The sequence below is a fragment of the Oncorhynchus masou genome, unplaced genomic scaffold (genome assembly GCF_036934945.1).
Source record: "Oncorhynchus masou masou isolate Uvic2021 unplaced genomic scaffold, UVic_Omas_1.1 unplaced_scaffold_1399, whole genome shotgun sequence".
NCBI classification, from domain to species: domain Eukaryota; kingdom Metazoa; phylum Chordata; class Actinopteri; order Salmoniformes; family Salmonidae; genus Oncorhynchus; species Oncorhynchus masou.
In genome coordinates this window covers 25,001-45,000 of record NW_027003919.1, presented here as the reverse complement: position 1 = coordinate 45,000, position 20,000 = coordinate 25,001, and the positions used below count along the sequence as shown (strand labels likewise).

General features: G+C 48.5%; 1 protein-coding gene across 1 annotated transcript in view; it reads left to right on the top strand.

The window, feature by feature from the left end:
* LOC135530629 (cAMP-dependent protein kinase type I-beta regulatory subunit-like) overlaps positions 1-20,000 on the top strand; it is a gene marked incomplete at its 3' end in the record, with an annotated part of 137,118 nt that overhangs the window by 104,063 nt on the left and 13,055 nt on the right. Inside the window, exons 5-6 of the mRNA XM_064958915.1 lie at positions 2,328-2,374; positions 15,202-15,360. Coding sequence (XP_064814987.1) covers positions 2,328-2,374; positions 15,202-15,360 — 206 coding nt within the window. The remainder of the gene's footprint in view (positions 1-2,327; positions 2,375-15,201; positions 15,361-20,000) is intronic.

The window sequence follows — 20,000 nt, the reverse complement described above, 5'->3', positions numbered from 1 at the left end:
GCCTAACCGTGGCCTAGTCTAACCGTGACCTAGTCTAACCGTGACCTAGTCTAACCGTGGCCTAGTCTAACCGTGGTCTAGTCTAACCGTGGCCTAACCTAACCGTGGCCTAACCTAACCGTGGCCTAGGCTATCTTAATCTGCTGCATTTCAAATGTAATCTGCTGCAGTTTGGCAAATTATATCAAAAAGTAGTGGCCCCAGCCGACTTGTAAGTCGTGGACAAAAGCGTCTGTTGGGATATATTATATTATTATATATTATATTATACCAAGGAATCTGTGTCTGGGCAGGTGCATAAGGAAGACACCTTCTAATGTTCACGTCTAGGCTAGTTTCAAAAACACTTTCTATTTGCTGTGATTTGAGGTTGAAAATGCCCTCAAATGACCCCAGCTCTCACACAACAGCAAGAACACACCATGTCAGAGAAGAGGCTCAGGCAGATATTAAAACTCAAATTTTACTACAGTATTTAAGTAAAAAGTACAGATGAAGAATCTTTAATTTGATCACAGTGTTGCAAGATAATGCAATGCAGGAAAGTAAAACTTGTAGTGTATTTGAGGTGTAAAATGGCTTCTGAAGTTTGTAATTTCCACTTTGAAATTACTGATTTGATTTTCCCTTGTGAAGAATGTGTCAACCTCAACATTTACATTACATTTAAGTCATTTAGCAGACGCTCTTATCCAGAGCGACTTACAAATTGGTGAATTCACCTTCTGACATCCAGTCTTCTGACATCCACTCAACAAAAAGGTCCATTAATTATAAACCATGTATTAATTCACGTTTCCTGTTGCAGCAGGACAATTTTCCTGCTGTAGCAAACTGGCTCAAATTAAGATCCTACATCGGTACAAGTACAGGCCTACACAGTATATCAAAAGAGTCAATAAAACCTCACAGGAACAGTTTGTTTGCTGTAAAGACTGTTATTCCTCAGTCGTCGGTGGACATACAGCATTCTAGCCAGTTGACACAAAGCAAACGTGAGCCCGGGATGTAGTCCTTTTGAAGGAACGTTGGCAGCAATGCTTGTTACACTTCCCTATGTTGAAACAAGGTCTTTCTTACTGTGTGCTGGAGTGCATCGACCTGTGTGTGTGTGTGTGTGTGATGTGTGTGTGAGGTGTGTGTGTGTGCGTGCGTGCGTGCGTGCGTGGTATGCGTGCGTGCAGTGTGGACATTGTGTATGTGTGACATGTGTGTGTGTGTGTGACATGTGTGCATGACATGCGTGTGTGTGTGTATGCGCACAATTTTGTGTGTGTCTCTGTCAAATATTTGCCTGCGGTCTTGGGGCTCAGGTTCTGCTAGAAGGGAAAACAAAGAGTTCACAGCCCAGGTGATAAAAGACAGGAAGAGTGGAGAGAATAGAGAGATGGAGTGAGAGAATGAGGGAATGAAAGAAAGACAGAGAGAGATGAGATGAAAGAGGGAGAGAGGAGCTGAAGAAGGCGGGCCAGGTTGAAGCAGGTTGGATGGAGGGGACAGAGAGGACACAGTCCCGAACCTCTCTCCCCTCTCCGGTGATAAATGTGTGTGATGAACGACTCTAGCCTCTACACACAGTATTAATTAGCTGTATGAACTCCTGTGAACCCTCAGCACGGGGATCCTCCAGCCTTTCAACTCCTCAATCACACACACACACATACACACGCACACGCACACGCACACGCACACACACACACACACACACACACACACACACACACACACACACACACACACACCCACATAGTTACACACACACACACACACACGCACACACACACACACACGCACACACACACACACACACACACACACACACACACACACACACACACACACACACACACACACACACACACACACACACACACACACACATACACACACACACACACACACACACACACTAACACACACACACACACACACACACACACACACACACACACACACACACACACACACACACACACACACACACACACACACACACACACACACACACACACATAGTTACACACACACACACACACACACACACACACACACACACACACACACACACACACACACACACACACACACACACACACACACACACACACACACACACACACACACATAGTTACACATACACACACACATATATAGTTACACACACACACACACCCATACACACACACCCACATAGTGTACCCTCTTGGAAAGAATAGAGACAGATGGGTATAGCCCCTTTCTGAGAGAGAGAGGGAGAGAGAGAGAGAGGAGGGGGGGGCTCAACCATTATATGTTCTCTCACACTTCTCTTCCTCTTTCTACTACAGGTGATGAAGGAGACAACTTCTACGTGATTGACCAAGGAGAAGTGGATGTAAGTTTCCCATTGGCGTGTTCATTCCTCCCCTCTCCACTCCCCTACAACTCCCCAGGTCATTCTCAGTCACCTGACCTGGTCAAATAAGGGTTAATAAAGCAGTGTTAACCAAACCTCTCTACGAGTACCTCCAGTTCTCCTTGGAAAGACCTCCAGTTCTCATTGGAAAGACCTCCAGTTCTCATTGGAAAGACCTCCAGTTCTCATTGGAAAGACCTCCAGTTCTCCTTGGAAAGACCTCCAGTCCTCATTGGAAAGACCTCTACCTCACACAGATCTACCGACTTCTACCTCACATGCCTTCCTACCTCTACCTCACACACACCTTCCTACCTCTACCTCACACATACTTTCCTACCTCTACCCCACACATACCTTCCTACCTCTACCCCACACACACCTTCCTACCTCTACCTCACACACCTTCCTACCTCTACCCCACACATACCTTCCTACCTCTACCTCACACACACCTTCCTACCTCTACCTCACACATACCTTCCTACCTCTACCCCACACATACCTTCCTACCTCTACCTCTACCTCACACACACCTTCCTACCTCTACCTCACACACACCTTCCTACCTCTACCTCACACATACCTTCCTACCTCTACCCCACACATACCTTCCTACCTCTAACCCACACATACCTTCCTACCTCTACCTCACAGATCTACCGACTTCCTACACATACCTTCCTACCTCTACCCCACACCCTTCCTACCTCTAACCCACACATCTTCCTACCTCTACCTCACATACCTTCCTACCTCTACCCCACATACCTTCCTACCTCTACCTCTACCTCACCTTTCCTACCTCTACCTCACACACACCTTCCTACCTCTACCCCACACATACCTTCCTACCTCTACCTCACACACACCTTCCTACCTCTACCTCACACATACCTTCCTACCTCTACCTCACACATACCTTCCTACCTCTACCCCACACATACCTTCCTACCTCTACCTCACACACACCTTCCTACCTCTACCTCACACACACCTTCCTACCTCTACCTCACACATACCTTCCCTACCTCTACCCCACATACCTTCCTACCTCTACCCCACACATACCTTCCTACCTCTACCTCACACATACCTTCCTACCTCTACCCCACACATACCTTCCTACCTCTACCTCACACAGATCTACCGACTTCTACCTCACACATACCTTCCTACCTCTACCCCACACATACCTTCCTACCTCTACCCACACATACCTTCCTACCTCTACCTCACACATACCTTCCTACCTCTACCCCACACATCCTTCCTACCTCTACCTCTATACCTTCCTACCTCTACCTCACACACCTTCCTACCTCTACCTCACACATACCTTCCTACCTCTACCCCACATACCTTCCTACCTCTACCCCACACATACCTTCCTACCTTACCTCACACATACCTTCCTACCTCTACCCCACACATACCTTCCTACCTCTACCTCTACCTCACCACCTTCCTACCTCTACCCCACACATACCTTCCTACCTCTACCCCACACATACCTTCCTACCTCTACCTCACAGATCTACCTACCTCACACATACCTTCCTACCTCTACCCCACACATACCTTCCTACATCTACCTCTACCGACTTCTACCTCACACATACCTTCCTACCTCTACCCCACACATACCTTCCTACCTTTACCTCTACCTCACACACCTTCCTACCTCTACCTCACACACACCTTCCTACCTCTACCTCTACCTCACACATACCTTCCTACCTCTACCCCACACATACCTTCCTACCTCTACCTCTACCTCACACATACCTTCCTACCTCTACCCCACACATACCTTCCTACCTCTACCTCTACCTCACACACACCTTCCTACCTCTACCCCACACATACCTTCCTACCTCTACCCCACACATACCTTCCTACCTCTACCTCACACACACCTTCCTACCTCTACCTCACACATACCTTCCTACCCCCATCTACCCTACCCCACACATACCTTCCTACCTCTACCCCACACATACCTTCCTACCTCTACCCCACACATACCTTCCTACCTCTACCTCACACAGATCTACCTACTTCTATCTCACACATACCTTCCTACCTCTACTTCTCACAGATCTACCGACTTCTATCTCACACATACCTTCCTACCTCTACCTCACACAGACATACCTTCCTACCTCTACTTCTTCCTACCTTCCTACCTCCCACTTCTATCTCACATACCTTCCTACCTCTACCCCACACATACCTTCCTACTACCCCACACATACCTTCCTACCTCTACTTCTCACATTGGTCAACTGTACTGCTGTTTGTGTTAAATGATGATGAGCACTGGCCTGGGGTCTTTTCTGACTTAATTGACTTGCGGTCTGGTCACGCTAGTGTGGGGCCCAGACACGCTCTGAACGCCACACAATGACAACAGTCAGAACACCTTTTTGTTTTAGGGACTCGAAGCGACAAAGAGATAGAGTTAAGTGGAGAGATAAAAAAGATTTAAAAAACAGATGGAAAATCAAACAGGAAACAACCTTATCGGTTTACGATGAAGGGAGAGGGAGGGAGAGGAGACGTAAGGTAACCAGAGAGGACTGGGTACAGGTGGGTGAGCTCCGCTGAGCGAGAGAGAGGAGAGAGGGATAAGGTGTGAATGAGAGGAAGAGAGAAAGAGAAGGGGTGGTGGAGAGGGTTGGGGCGTTGGTGCCCTGATACAGCAGGTCTACCTACTGGTCCGGGTGGGCGAGCTCCACCGAGCGTATCAGAGAGCCCAGTCAGACCCAGACAGAGATGGATGGATGAGTGGAGAGAGAGGGATAAGGGAGTGGAGGAGAGAGAGAGGGGGATAAGGGGTAAGGGAGAGGAGAGGGGAAGGAGAGAGAGGGGATAAGGGGGTGGAGGAGGGGAGAGAGAGAGAGGGATAAGGGGTGGAGGAGAGGGAGAGAGAGAGAGGGATAAGGGGGTGGAGGAGAGGGAGAGAGTGGGGACAGGGAGAGGAGAGAGGGATAAGGGAGTGGAGCAGGGGAGAGAGAGAGGGATAAGGGAGTGGAGCAGAGGGGAGAGAGAGAGAAGGGGTGCGGTAGAGAGAGTGCCCTGATACAGCAGGTCTACCTACCATTGGGACAACATTAAAGGGAATGGGAAGGATCAGCAGTGGCACAGTTGATTTATTTTTTAATTTGGGATTGATGAAGACTCATCTTGACATTAGACTACTTTTGTGTTCTCAAAGCATCTGACAACCTTTAGATTTTGGAGTGAACTGGTATGGTGACGGCAGCCATGACTGTGGAGAAAGGTTATGTTCATTAGTGCACATCGTAGCAAAACATTCTAAAAGGTTCTGCAACGGAAAATGAAAAAGAGCATTGTACAAATCCAGGTATAGTCCTCAGCGGCAGGTAGCCTGGCGGGTAGGAGAGTTGGGCCAGTAACCGAAAGGGGACAAAGTCATTCTGCCCCCCTGAGCAAGGCAGTTAACCCACTGTTCCCCTGAGCAAGGCAGTTAACCCACTGTTCCCCTGAGCAAGGCAGTTAACCCACTGTTCCCTGAGCAAGGCAGTTAACCCACTGTTCCCCTGAGCAAGGCAGTTAACCCACTGTTCCCCTGAGCAAGGCAGTTAACCCACTGTTCCCCTGCACCAATGTCGATTAAGGCAGCCCCCCCGCACCTCTCTGATTCAGAGGGTTGGGTTAAATGCGGAAGACACATTTCAGTTGAATGTGACTTGTTGAACTGACTTGTTCCAGTCTGTGTTTTTTCTTCATTTGGTGCCTAATGAAGACAACCCAGTTGTTCCTGTAGATGGTTAAACACTGGTTGTTTACCCAAGCCTCCCACAACTCCCTCTGCTATCTACCGTGTAAATCCCTGAGGGTTCTGTTTTAAAGACCTGATAAGGGAGATAGTGACTCAATGGAGGCATTCTAGTGGAAGTACATTCCTCTGTTTATCTTTCCCCTCTTTTTGTTTCATTCTGTCTCTCTTATTTAGTTGTTCTCACACCATTTTAAAGTAGTTCCTCTGTGATACGGTCACTTCATTTTCATAAATTATGTCTTGTTCTTTTCTTCTTCCGTATTATTACATAAGTCATTGTGTGTGTGGGCCAGTTGTTCCCATATGCACACACACATGTACACACACATGTACACACACACACACACACACACGCGCACACACACGCACGCACACACACACGCACACACATGTACACACACACACACACACATGTACACACACACGCTCACACACACACACACACACACACACACACACACACACACACACACACACACACACACACACACACACACACACACACACACACACACACACACACACACACACACACACACACACACACACAATGTACCTTCAACATTGCTCCCTGACAGAATCTAAATGTCTCCCACCACACCCAATCACCTCCCTCCCTTCCTCCTTCCCTCCACAGTAGAGTGATGAGAGATGGATATGTGAGCTACATAACCCTCTCCTCTCTCTCCTCTCTCTCCTCGACCCCCTGTAATAAGCAGCAGTATCAGTCCTCTATCATATCATAGCTGTGCTCCCAGAGGTGGCTGGCTGGGGATCAGCATCACATTCTGGCTGCCACCAGAGAATCTGGAACATCCACTCCCCAAGCCAAGCCCTGTCAGCCTGCACCCATCCCAGCCAAGCCCTGTCAGCCTGCACCCATCCCAGCCAAGCCCTGTCAGCCTGCACCCATCCCAGCCAAGACCTCAGAGATGTGGCTCAGTGCTGAGACTCTCTGTTTCTCTCTTTATACTCCACTATTTCTCTATTCGTCTCTCTCTTCCCCTCTCTCTACCTCTCTCTCTCTCTCTCTCTCCCCTCTCCTTACCTCTCGCTCTCTCTCTCCCTCTCTCCACCTCTCTCTCTCTCCTCTCCACCTCCCTCTCTCTCTCTCTTTCTCTCTCTCCTCTCTCTCTCTCCCTCCCTCTTCACCTCTCTCTCCCCCTCCCTCTCTTTCTCTTTCTGTCTCCACCTCTCTCTCCACCTCACTCTCTCCCTCTACCTCTTTCTATCTTTCCCTCTCTATCTATCTCTCTATCCCGCCATCTCTCTTTCTTGCTCTTCCTCCCTCTCCCCCTCTCTCCAACTCTCCCTCTCTCTCTCACATCTATCTATCTCTCTCTTCTCTCTCTCCCCTCTCTCTCTCTCTCTCTCTCTCTCTCTCTCCCCTCTCTCTCTCCCCTCCCTCTGTCTCTCTCTCCCCCTCTCTCTCTCTCCCACCTCTCTCCCTCTCTCTCCACCTCTCTCTCTCTCCACCTCTCTCTTTCTCGCTCCCCTCCAACTTAAAACCGAGCGCTCTGCTCAGTGCTGTATGTGTGTGTGAAACCTCTCATCGTAGTGTAGGGTCCATTAAACTGTGGTGACGATGTCTCTCATTAGGTGGAATGTAAATCTACCGTTGACTGGGGAGAAGTGAAATTGCTGCTGGTGATAACGCCACACACACAAGTATGCGCACGTGGAAACACACACACACACATGCTAGTGCACACACGCACGCAAGCACACACACAAATGCCTCAGTGTCTACTGGGACATTCTACCTCAATACCCTCAATATGTCCTAGCCCAAGACAAGCCCTTTATCCCATACTGTCCCTCAATATGTCCTAGCCCAAGACAAGCCCTTTATCATACTGATGATAACCCTCAATATGTCAGCCCAAGACAAGCCCTTTATCCATACTGATGATAACCCTCAATATGTCCTAGCCCAAAGACAAAGCCCTTTATCCATACTGATGATAACCCTCAATATGTCCTAGCCCAAGACAAGCCCTTTATCCATACTGATGATAACCCTCAATATGTCCTCAGCCCAAGACAAGCCCTTTATCCATACTGATGATAACCTCAATATGTCCTAGCCCACGACAAGCCCTTTATCCATACTGATGATAACCCTCATATGTCCTAGCCCACGACAAGCCCTTTATCCATACTGATGATAACCCTCAATATGTCCTAGCCCACGACAAGCCCTTTATCCATACTGATGATAACCTCAATATGTCCTAGCCCACGACAAGCCCTTTATCCATACTGATGATAACCTCAATATGTCCTAGCCCACGACAAGCCCTTTATCCATACTGATGATAACCCTCAATATGTCCTAGCCCAAGACAAGCCCTTTATCCATACTGATGATAACCCTCATCATGTCCTAGCCCACGACAAGCCCTTTATCCATACTGATGATAACCCTCAATATGTCCTAGCCCAAGACAAGCCCTTTATCCATACTGATGATAACCCTCAATATGTCCTAGCACGACAAGCCCTATCCATACTGATGATAACCCTCAATATGTCCTAGCCCAAGACAAGCCCTTTATCCATACTGATGATAACCCTCAATATGTCCTAGCCCAAGACAAGCCCTTTATCCATACTGATGATAACCCTCAATATGTCCTAGCCCAAGACAAGCCCTTTATCCATACTGATGATAACCCTCAATATGTCCTAGCCCACGACAAGCCCTTTATCCATACTGATGATAACCCCTCAATATGTCCTAGCCCAAGACAAGCCCTTTTTATCCATACTGATGATAACCCTCAATATGTCCTAGCCCAAGACAAGCCCTTTATCCATACTGATGATAACCTCAATATGTCCTAGCCTAAGACAAGCCCTTTATCCATACTGATGATAACCTCAATATGTCCTAGCCCAAGACAAGCCTCATCCATATGATGATAACCTCACGGTGTCCTAGCTCAAGACAAGCCCTTTATCCATACTGATGATAACCCCCAATATGTCCTAGCCCAAGACAAGCCCTTTGTCCATACTGATGATAACCCTCAATATGTCCTAGCCCAAGACAAGCCCTTTATCCATACTGATGATAACCTCAATATGTCCTAGCCCACGACAAGCCCTTTATCCATACTGATGATAACCCTCAATATGTCCTAGCCCAAGACAACCCTTTATCCATACTGATGATAACCTCAATATGTCCTAGCCCAAGACAACCCCTTTATCCATACTGATGATAACCTCAATATGTCCTAGCCCAAGACAAGCCCTTTATCCATACTGATGATAACCCTCAATATGTCCTAGCCCAAGACAACCCAGCTCAGACCATCCAGCCCTGCCCAAACCCTCATGTCTTTGATGGCCAGATTAAAAAAGAAAAGCTGTGGACTAAATCAAATCTTATTTTATCACACACACATGGTTAGCAGATGTTATTGGTCACATACACATGGTTAGCAGATGTTATTGGTCACATACACATGGTTAGCAGATGTTATTGGTCACATACACATGGTTAGCAGATGTTATTGGTCACATACACATGGTTACATGGTTATTGGCATATGTTATTGGTCACATACACATGGTTAGCAGATGTTATTGGTCACATACATGGTTAGCAGATGTTATTGGTCACATACACATGGTTAGCAGATGTTATTGGTCACATACACATGGTTAGCAGATGTTATTGGTCACATACACATGGTTAACAGATGTCATTGGTCACATACACATGGTTAACAGATGTTATTGGTCACATACACATGGTTAGCAGATGTTATTGGTCACATACACATGGTTAGCAGATGTTATTGGTCACATACACATGGTTAGCAGATGTTATTGGTCACATACACATGGTTAGCAGATGTTATTGGTCACATACACATGGTTAGCAGATGTTATTGGTCACATACACATATTTAACAGATGTTTATTGGTCACATACACATATTTAACAGATGTTTATTGGTCACATACACATGGTTAGCAGATGTTATTGGTCACATACACATGGTTAGCAGATGTTATTGGTCACATACACATATTTAGCAGATGTTATTGTTCACATACACATGGTTAGCAGATGTTATTGCGGTGTAGTGAAATGCTTGTGTTCCTAGCGCCAACAGTGCAGTAATATCTAACAATACACAACAATACAAGTAAAATAATGGAATTAAGAAATATATAAATATTAGGATGTGCAATGTTGGAGTGGCGTTGCCAGGTTAGTCGAGGTAATTTGTAAAGTGACATTGCATAGGTAATAAACAGCGAGTGGGTGCCGGCTAGTGATGGCTATTTAACAGTCTGATGGCCTTTTTCAGTCTCTCGTCCCAGCTTTGATGCACCTGTACTGACTCGCCTTCTGGATGACAGCAGGGTGAACAGGCAGTGGCTCTGGTGGTTGTTGTCCTTGATGATCTTTATGGCCTTCCTGTGACATCGGATGCTGTAGGTGTCCTGGAGAACAGGTAGTTTGCCCCCGGTGATGCGTTGGGCAGACCGCACCACCCTCTGGAGAGCCTTGTGGTTGCGGGCGGTGCAGTTGCCATACCAGGTGGTGATACAGCCCGACAGGATGCTCTCAATGGTGCATCTGTAAAAGTTAGTGAGGGTCTTAGGGACCAAGCTGAATTTCAGCCTCCTGAAGTTGAAGAGGTGCTGTTATGCCTTCTTCACCACACTGTCTGTGTGGGTGGACCACTTCCGAATGGCAGTGATGTGTACGCCGGGAGCTTTTCACCCTCTCCACCGCGGCTCCATCAATGTGGATGGGGGCGTGTGCTCGCTCTGCTGATTCCTGAACTTCGTGATCACATCCTCCCTGTAGGCTGTCTTGTCGTTCTTGGTGATCAAGCCCACTACTGTTGTCGTCTGGAAACGTGATGATTGGAGTTGGAGGCATGTATGGCCACGCAGTCATGGGTGAACAGGAGTGCAGGAGGGGGCTGAGCATGCACCCCAGGGTTCCCTGTGTTGAGGATCAGCGGAGTGGAGATGTTGTTTCCTACCTTCACCACCTGGGTGCGGCCCGTCAGGAAATCCAGGACCCAAATGCACAAGGTGGCGTTCAGACCCAGGGCCTCGAGCGCCTAATGATGAGTTTGGAGGATACTATGGTGTTGAAGGCTGAGCTGTAGTCAATGAACAGCATTCTCACATCGGGCATTTCTCTTGTCCATATGGGATCAGGTGTGTGCAGTGCGATGACAATTGCATCATCTGTGGATCTTTTGGGGCGGTAAGCAAATTACTGTGGGTTTTAGGATGTAAGTTATGGTGGAAGTGATATGATCCTGACTAGCCTCTCAAAGTACTTCATGATGACAGAAGTGAGTGCTACAGGGCGGTAGTCATTTAGTTCAGTTACCTTAGCTTTCTTGGGAACAGGAACAATGGTGGCCAGCTTGAAGCATGTGGATTCAACAGACTGGGATAGGGATTGTTTGAATATGTCCTAAACACTCCAGCCAGCTGGTCTGCGCATGCTCTGAGGATGCGGTTAGGGATGTCGTCTGGACCATGGGATCATTCACCTGTGGCCCATGGGATCATTCACCTGTGGCCCATGGGATCATTCACCTGTGGACCATGGGATCATTATGGGATCATTCACCCTGTGGACCATGGGATCATTATGGGATCATTCACCTGTGGACCATGGATCATTGTGGGATCATTCACCTGTGGATCATTCACCTGTGGACCATGGGATCATTATGGGATCATTCACCTGTGGACCATGGGATCATTCACCTGTGAGATCATTCATCTGTGGATGGGATCATTATGGGATCATTCACCTGTGGACCATGGGATCATTCACCTGTGGACCATGGGATCATTGTGGGATCATTCACCTGTGGACCATGGGATCATTATGGGATCATTCACCTGTGGACCATGGGATCATTGTGGGATCATTCACCTGTGGATCATGGGATCATTCACCTGTGGACCATGAGATCATTGTGAGATCATTCACCTGTGGACCATGGGACCTTTGTGAGATCATTCAGCTGTGGACCATGGGATCATTGTGAGATCATTCACCTGTTGACCATGGGATCATTCACCTGTGGACCATGGGATCATTATGGGATCATTCACCTGTGGATCATGGGATCATTGTGAGAACATTCACCTGTGGACCATGGGATCATTCACCTGTGGACCCTGGGATCATTGTGAGATCATTCACCTGTGGACCATGAGATCATTGTGAGATCATTCACCTGTGGACCATGGGACCTTTGTGAGATCATTCAGCTGTGGACCATGGGACCATTGTGAGATCATTCACCTGTTGACCATGGGATCATTCACCTGTGGACCATGGGATCATTATGGGATCATTCACCTGTGGACCATGGGATCATTGTGAGATCATTCACCTGTGGACCCTGGGATCATTGTGAGATCATTCACCTGTGGACCGTGGGATCATTGTGGGATCATTCATCTGTGGCCCATGGGATCATTCACCTGTGGCCCATGGGATCATTCACCTGTGGACCATGGGATCATTGTGAGATCATTCACCTGTGGACCATGGGATCATTATGGGATCATTCACCTGTGGACCATGGGACCATTGTGAGATCATTCACCTGTGGACCCTGGGATCATTGTGAGATCATTCACCTGTGGACCGTGGGATCATTGTGGGATCATTCATCTGTGGCCCATGGGATCATTCACCTGTGGACCATGGGATCATTGTGGGATCATTCATCTGTGGACCATGGGATCATTATGGGATCATTCACCTGTGGACCATGGGATCATTGTGATCATTCACCTGTGGACCCTGGGATCATTGTGGGATCATTCACCTGTGGACCATGGGATCATTCACCTGTGGACCATGGGATCATTGTGAGATCATTCACCTGTGGACCATGGGACCATTGTGAGATCATTCAGCTGTGGACCATGGGATCATTGTGTGATCATTCATCTGTGGCCCATGGGATCATTCACCTGTGGACCATGGGATCATTGTGGGATCATTCATCTGTGGCCCATGGGATCATTATGGGATCATTCACCTGTGGACCATGGGATCATTGTGAGATCATTCACCTGTGGACCCAAGAGTGGGATCATTGTGAGATCATTCACCTGTGGACCATGGGATCATTCACCTGTGGACCATGGGATCATTGTGAGATCATTCACCTGTGGACCATGGGACCATTGTGAGATCATTCAGCTGTGGATCATGGGATCATCGTGGGATCATTCACCTGTGGATCATGGGATCATTCACCTGTGGACCATGGGATCATTGTGAGATCATTCACCTGTGGACCATGGGATCATTGTGGGATCATTCACCTGTGGACCATGGGATCATTGTGGGATCAAGCACTCTGTGAAGATTGTACCCCACTCTCAGATCTTCCCTCCTTCTCTATCTTCCTCCTCCTTTCCTTCTCTCAGTGTTATTAAGTCAACAAGTGGATTGTGTGTCAACAGGTGAAACTGTATCCGTGGACTGAAAGGGGCTCTGTGAGGCCGTGTGTGTGTGTGTGTGTGTGTGTGTGTGTGTGTGTGTGTGTGTGTGTGTGTGTGTGTGTGTGTGTGTGATCGTGTGTGTGACCAACAATGTGTGTGTGTGTGTGTGTGCGTGTGTGTGTGTGTGTGTGTGTGTCGTGTGTGTGTGTTTAAGCTAAGTAGGCCATCCAGTGACCGCAGTTCTGGGTTGTGTGTGAGAGAGGCCGAGCAAGAGTGAGAGATTTGGGTGTTTAAGTCCACCACAGCTCCCCACCTCCATCACCCCTTAATCAAAGGGAAGTCACACACACCACAGACAGAGAGAGAGAGAAGGGAGGGAGAGAGAGATAGGAGAGATAGAAGGCTTTTAGTGTCCCTTCCTCTGGCTTAGAGGGGATCAAATGCCCCAGGGGGTCTATGCCATCAGAGCTAAGACCCAGGGAAACAAGGAGGGGGAGAGATGGAGGCATGGGGATTGAGGGGAAGAGGACATTTGGGGTAAGGAGGAACAGGGGGAACAAGAGACAAGATATACAGATATGGATGAAGTAGATTGAAAGGGGAGGGTGAAGGGAGAGAAACAGAAGGGGAGAGGAGGGAGAATGAGGTAGAGGTGTGAGGGGCTGGAAAGGGAAACAGGAGAGATGTGGGGAGAAAGGAGGTCGAGGGGGTGGAGGAGAGAGAAGAGGGGTGAAGGAGAGAGGAGGGGGTTCAGAGAGGTGTGTAGTGGAGACAGCTGTCCGGTCTGGGAGGGACCTCTGTGTTTGACCCTATAATGGAGGGTAATGATCCACGGTGAGGGAGTCGTGTCCACCTCCACCCTGAGCCCTGTCTGTAACTAGAGACCCTAATCCTTCACACTAACCCCTCACACCCCCTCCTCACCCTCACACCCCTCCTCACACGCACCCTAACCCCTGTTCCTAACCGCACACACACCTCAACCTCACACTAACTCTCACAGCCCTCCTCACACTTACTGACCTCACTACAAAGAGTTCCAAGTAGGGCCTGGTTTCATATGAGTGGACTATAGCCACGGCCCAACATGTATGGCAGCAGCAGACGAAGGGGACTAGAACTAGGAGTGTGTCCTGGTCAGGTCACATGGTCAGGTAAAACACTTGGTCCTAGCTAAGGAGGTAGGATCTTAAAGAGGCTTCTGAATTCTCATTTCCAGGCTTGAGTTTGTCTTAACTAAAATGGATCAACCCCTACAAATGCGATAATGCAACACAATAATTCCCATTTCCTATAGCTGCAGGATTATTAGATCCTATTCTCTGATTGGCCAATTCAGTGGAGATACTTTTGTTCAGACAGTCCAATCATGCCTTTTCTGTGAAATGTGATGAAATGTGATGATCTTACAGTAAGTGTTATGTTGACCAACAATATGCCCATGTAGCTACATACATGACCCACACACAGTATTGGGAGGCTGTTACAGCCCACGGAAGCCCCTCTCACAGTATCTGTCTGTCTCTCTCTCCAGGTATATGTGAACGGAGAGTGGGTGACCAGTATCGGGGAGGGGGGCAGCTTTGGGGAGCTGGCCCTGATCTACGGGACCCCCCGAGCCGCCACCGTCAAGGCCAAGACTGACATGAAGCTGTGGGGCATCGACCGGGACAGCTACCGACGCATCCTCATGGTACAGATACACACATGTAGAAACACACACACACACACACACACACACACACACACACACACACACACACACACACACGACCGGGACAGCTACCGACGCATCCTCATGGTACAGATACACACATGTAGAAACACACACACACACACACACACACACACGCACACGACCGGGACAGCTACCGACGCATCCTCATGGTACAGATACACACATGTAGAAACACACACACACACACACACACACACGACCAGGACAGCTACCGACGCATCCTCATGGTACAGATGCACACATGTAGCAACACACACACACACACACACACACACACGACCAGGACAGCTACCGGCACATCCTCATAGTACATAACAGACACACATACAGTACACCTGGCACAGCTGTCCTCTGCCTCTGTCCAGACACCAACCTGTCTGACTCTACTGCCTCTGTCCAGACACCAACCTGTCTGACTCTACTGCCTCTGTCCAGACACCAACCTGTCTGACTCTACTGCCTCTGTCCAGACACCAACCTGTCTGACTCTACTGCCTCTGTCCAGGCACCAACCTGTCTGACTCTACTGCCTCTGTCCAGACACCAACCTGTCTGACTCTACTGCCTCTGTCCAGGCACCAACCTGTCTGACTCTACTGCCTCTGTCCAGACACCAACCTGTCTGACTCTACTGCCTCTGTCCAGGCACCAACCTGTCTGACTCTACTGCCTCTGTCCAGACACCAACCTGTCTGACTCTACTGCCTCTGTCCAGACACCAACCTGTCTGACTCTACTGCCTCTGTCCAGGCACCAACCTGTCTGACTCTACTGCCTCTGTCCAGACACCAACCTGTCTGACTCTACTGCCTCTGTCCAGACACCAACCTGTCTGACTCTACTGCCTCTGTCCAGGCACCAACCTGTCTGACTCTACTGCCTCTGTCCAGACACCAACCTGTCTGACTCCCAAATGTCTCCCTATCCCCTTTATAGTGCACTGCTTTTACCTCTCAGGGCCCTCAGCCTCTGGAGAGTTTCTGCAGTCTATTGTGTCAGATCCAATTGCCTTGGATTGTTCTGTCTAACACAGACCACCCTCTCCTCCTCAACCATTCACTCAGTACAGCAGAGAAACAGTAGCCTGTCTAACACAGACCACCCTCTCCTCCTCAACCATTCACTCAGTACAGCAGAGAAACAGTAGCCTGTCTAACACAGACCACCCTCTCCTCCTCAACCATTCACTCAGTACAGCAGAGAAACAGTAGCCTGTCTAACACAGACCACCCTCTGCTCCTCAACCATTCACTCAGTACAGCAGAGAAACAGTAGCCTGTCTAACACAGACCACCCTCTGCTCCTCAACCATTCACTCAGTACAGCAGAGAAACAGTAGCCTGTCTAACACAGACCACCCTCTGCTCCTCAACCATTCACTCAGTACAGCAGAGAAACAGTAGCCTGTCTAACACAGACCACCCTCTGCTCCTCAACCATTCACTCAGTACAGCAGAGAAACAGTAGCCTGTCTAACACAGACCACCCTCTGCTCCTCAACCATTCACTCAGTACAGCAGAGAAACAGTAGCCTGTCTAACACAGACCACCCTCTGCTCCTCAACCATTCACTCAGTACAGCAGAGAAACAGTAGCCTGTCTAACACAGACCACCCTCTGCTCCTCAACCATTCACTCAGTACAGCAGAGAAACAGTAGCCTGTCTAACACAGACCACCCTCTGCTCCTCAACCATTCACTCAGTACAGCAGAGAAACAGTAGCCTGTCTAACACAGACCACCCTCTGCTCCTCAACCATTCACTCAGTACAGCAGAGAAACAGTAGCCTGTCTAACACAGACCACCCTCTGCTCCTCAACCATTCACTCAGTACAGCAGAGAAACAGTAGCCTGTCTAACACAGACCACCCTCTGCTCCTCAACCATTCACTCAGTACAGCAGAGAAACAGTAGCCTGTCTAACACAGACCACCCTCTCCTCCTCAACCATTCACTCAGTACAGCAGAGAAACAGTAGCCTGTCTAACACAGACCACCCTCTCCTCCTCAACCATTCACTCAGTACAGCAGAGAAACAGTAGCCTGTCTAACACAGACCACCCTCTGCTCCTCAACCATTCACTCAGTACAGCAGAGAAACAGTAGCCTGTCTAACACAGACCACCCTCTGCTCCTCAACCATTCACTCAGTACAGCAGAGAAACAGTAGCCTGTCTAACACAGACCACCCTCTGCTCCTCAACCATTCACTCAGTACAGCAGAGAAACAGTAGCCTGTCTAACACAGACCACCCTCTGCTCCTCAACCATTCACTCAGTACAGCAGAGAAACAGTAGCCTGTCTAACACAGACCACCCTCTCCTCCTCAACCATTCACTCAGTACAGCAGAGAAACAGTAGCCTGTCTAACACAGACCACCCTCTGCTCCTCAACCATTCACTCAGTACAGCAGAGAAACAGTAGCCTGTCTAACACAGACCACCCTCTGCTCCTCAACCATTCACTCAGTACAGCAGAGAAACAGTAGCCTGTCTAACACAGACCACCCTCTGCTCCTCAACCATTCACTCAGTACAGCAGAGAAACAGTAGCCTGTCTAACACAGACCACCCTCTGCTCCTCAACCATTCACTCAGTACAGCAGAGAAACAGTAGCCTGTCTAACACAGACCACCCTCTGCTCCTCAACCATTCACTCAGTACAGCAGAGAAACAGTAGCCTGTCTAACACATACAACCCTCTCCTCCTCAACCATTCACTCAGTACAGCAGAGAAACAGTAGCCTGTCTAACACAGACCGCCCTTCACACAGACCACCACCCACCAAGTGTGGGTTTGTTCTCATGTGGCTGGACTGGCTGCCTTCTCCCTCCTTCCCAGAGAAAGATGGAGGAGAAGAGGGAGAAAGGGAGGGAGGACACACCTTACAGGGAGGAGGACAGGAATGCAAACATACACTTCCCTGTCCTGGACCTCATCTGTGGAGGAATGTCTCAATGTTTCAACTGGGGAAGCAAGGTGCCCTATCCCAGCCATTCGTGTGTGTGTGTGTGTGTGTGTGTGTGTGTGTGTGTGTGTGTGTGTGTGTGTGTGTGTGTGTGTGTGTGTGTGTGTGTGTCTGCTGCTACAGGTAGAGAGACGTAATGTAGAGAAACGTACTGCCCTACCCTGCAGCTACACACTGACCAGCTACAGGCATAGGCAATCAACATACCCCAGTTTACAGGAGGAACACACACGCACATGCATACACACACTGTACACACACCCAGCACCAGACTCTTTGTTTTGGACTGCGCGGCTGACAGAATTACACACACTTTATTAAACAGCTTTAAAATCATTGACAGCAGTTATTAAGAGCAAGTCCACATCATTGAATTCTACTTTTCTCTCTCTCTCTCTCTCCTCTCTCTCTCTTTGCTGACTCTCTCTCTCTCTCTCTCTCTACTCTCTCTTAAACAGCTTTAAAATCTTGACAGCTGTCTCTCTAAGTCTCTCTCACATCTCTGTCTCTCTCTCTCTCTCTGTCTGTCTCTCTCTCTCTCTCTCTCTCTCTCTCTCTCTCTCTCTGTCTCTCTCGTCTCTCTCAGCCTCTCTCCCTCCCTCTCTCTCTCTCTCTCTCTCTCTCTCTGTCTCTCTCTGTCTCTCTCTGTCTCTGTCTGTCTCTCTCTGTCTCTCTCTCTCTCTCTCTCTCTCTCTCTCTGTCTCTCTCTCTCTCTCTGTCTCTTCTGTCTCTCTCTCTCTCTCTCTCTCTCTCTCTCTCTCTTCTCTCTGTCTCTCTCTCTGTCTCTCTCTGTCTCTCTGTCTTCTCTCTCCCCCTCTGCTGCTGTTTGAATCAGAAAAAAGAAAGAGAGAGAAATAAAGGCAGCTAGAGAACGGAGAGAGGGAGAGAGAGGGAGTGGGAGACTGAGAGAGAGAGAGAGAGAGAGAGAGACAGAGACAGACAGAGAGAGAGAGAGAGACAGACAGACAGAGAGAGAGAGACAGAGAGGGAGAGAGAGAGAGAGAGCGAGAGAGGCTGAGAGAGAGCGAGAGAGGGAAATAGAGAGAGAAAGCACTAGAGATTGGTTACTCGGGAGGGCTTTGCCTTCCATGGAGGTATGTGCTCTGGAAGTGACATAATTGCCAACTGAGCTGAGTGTTCAGCTAGTTTACATGTTCAGTTTTAGTGCAGGTTTGGCTACTGATGGGACTTTCAGTTTTAACACCACATTTCCTAAAGCTCTGATGCCTGGTTGCAACACTGCTGTAGACTAACAGAAGCTGTCTCCGAGGTCTCAGTTGGACCCTGTGTGGACCCTGCCACCCCTCCTCCTCCTCCATTGGGCTCTGACTGGTTAACGATGTAAAGCTATGCCCTGGATTAACACCTATTCCATTGCCTCTGCCGTTTGAACTCACACGCACGAATGAACACACACACATAAGAACACACACATACAGGAACACACACAGGAACAGACACAGCCGTAAACAGCCAAACAGAGTAAACGATAGAGAGAGCAGAGGATGAAAAACTTCTGATTAAAAAAAATAGAGAACCGTGAGCAAAGAAACATGGTAAACAATGTTAAACAATACATCTTTAACCATCAAATTATCCACTTAACAATAGTCACGTCTTTGT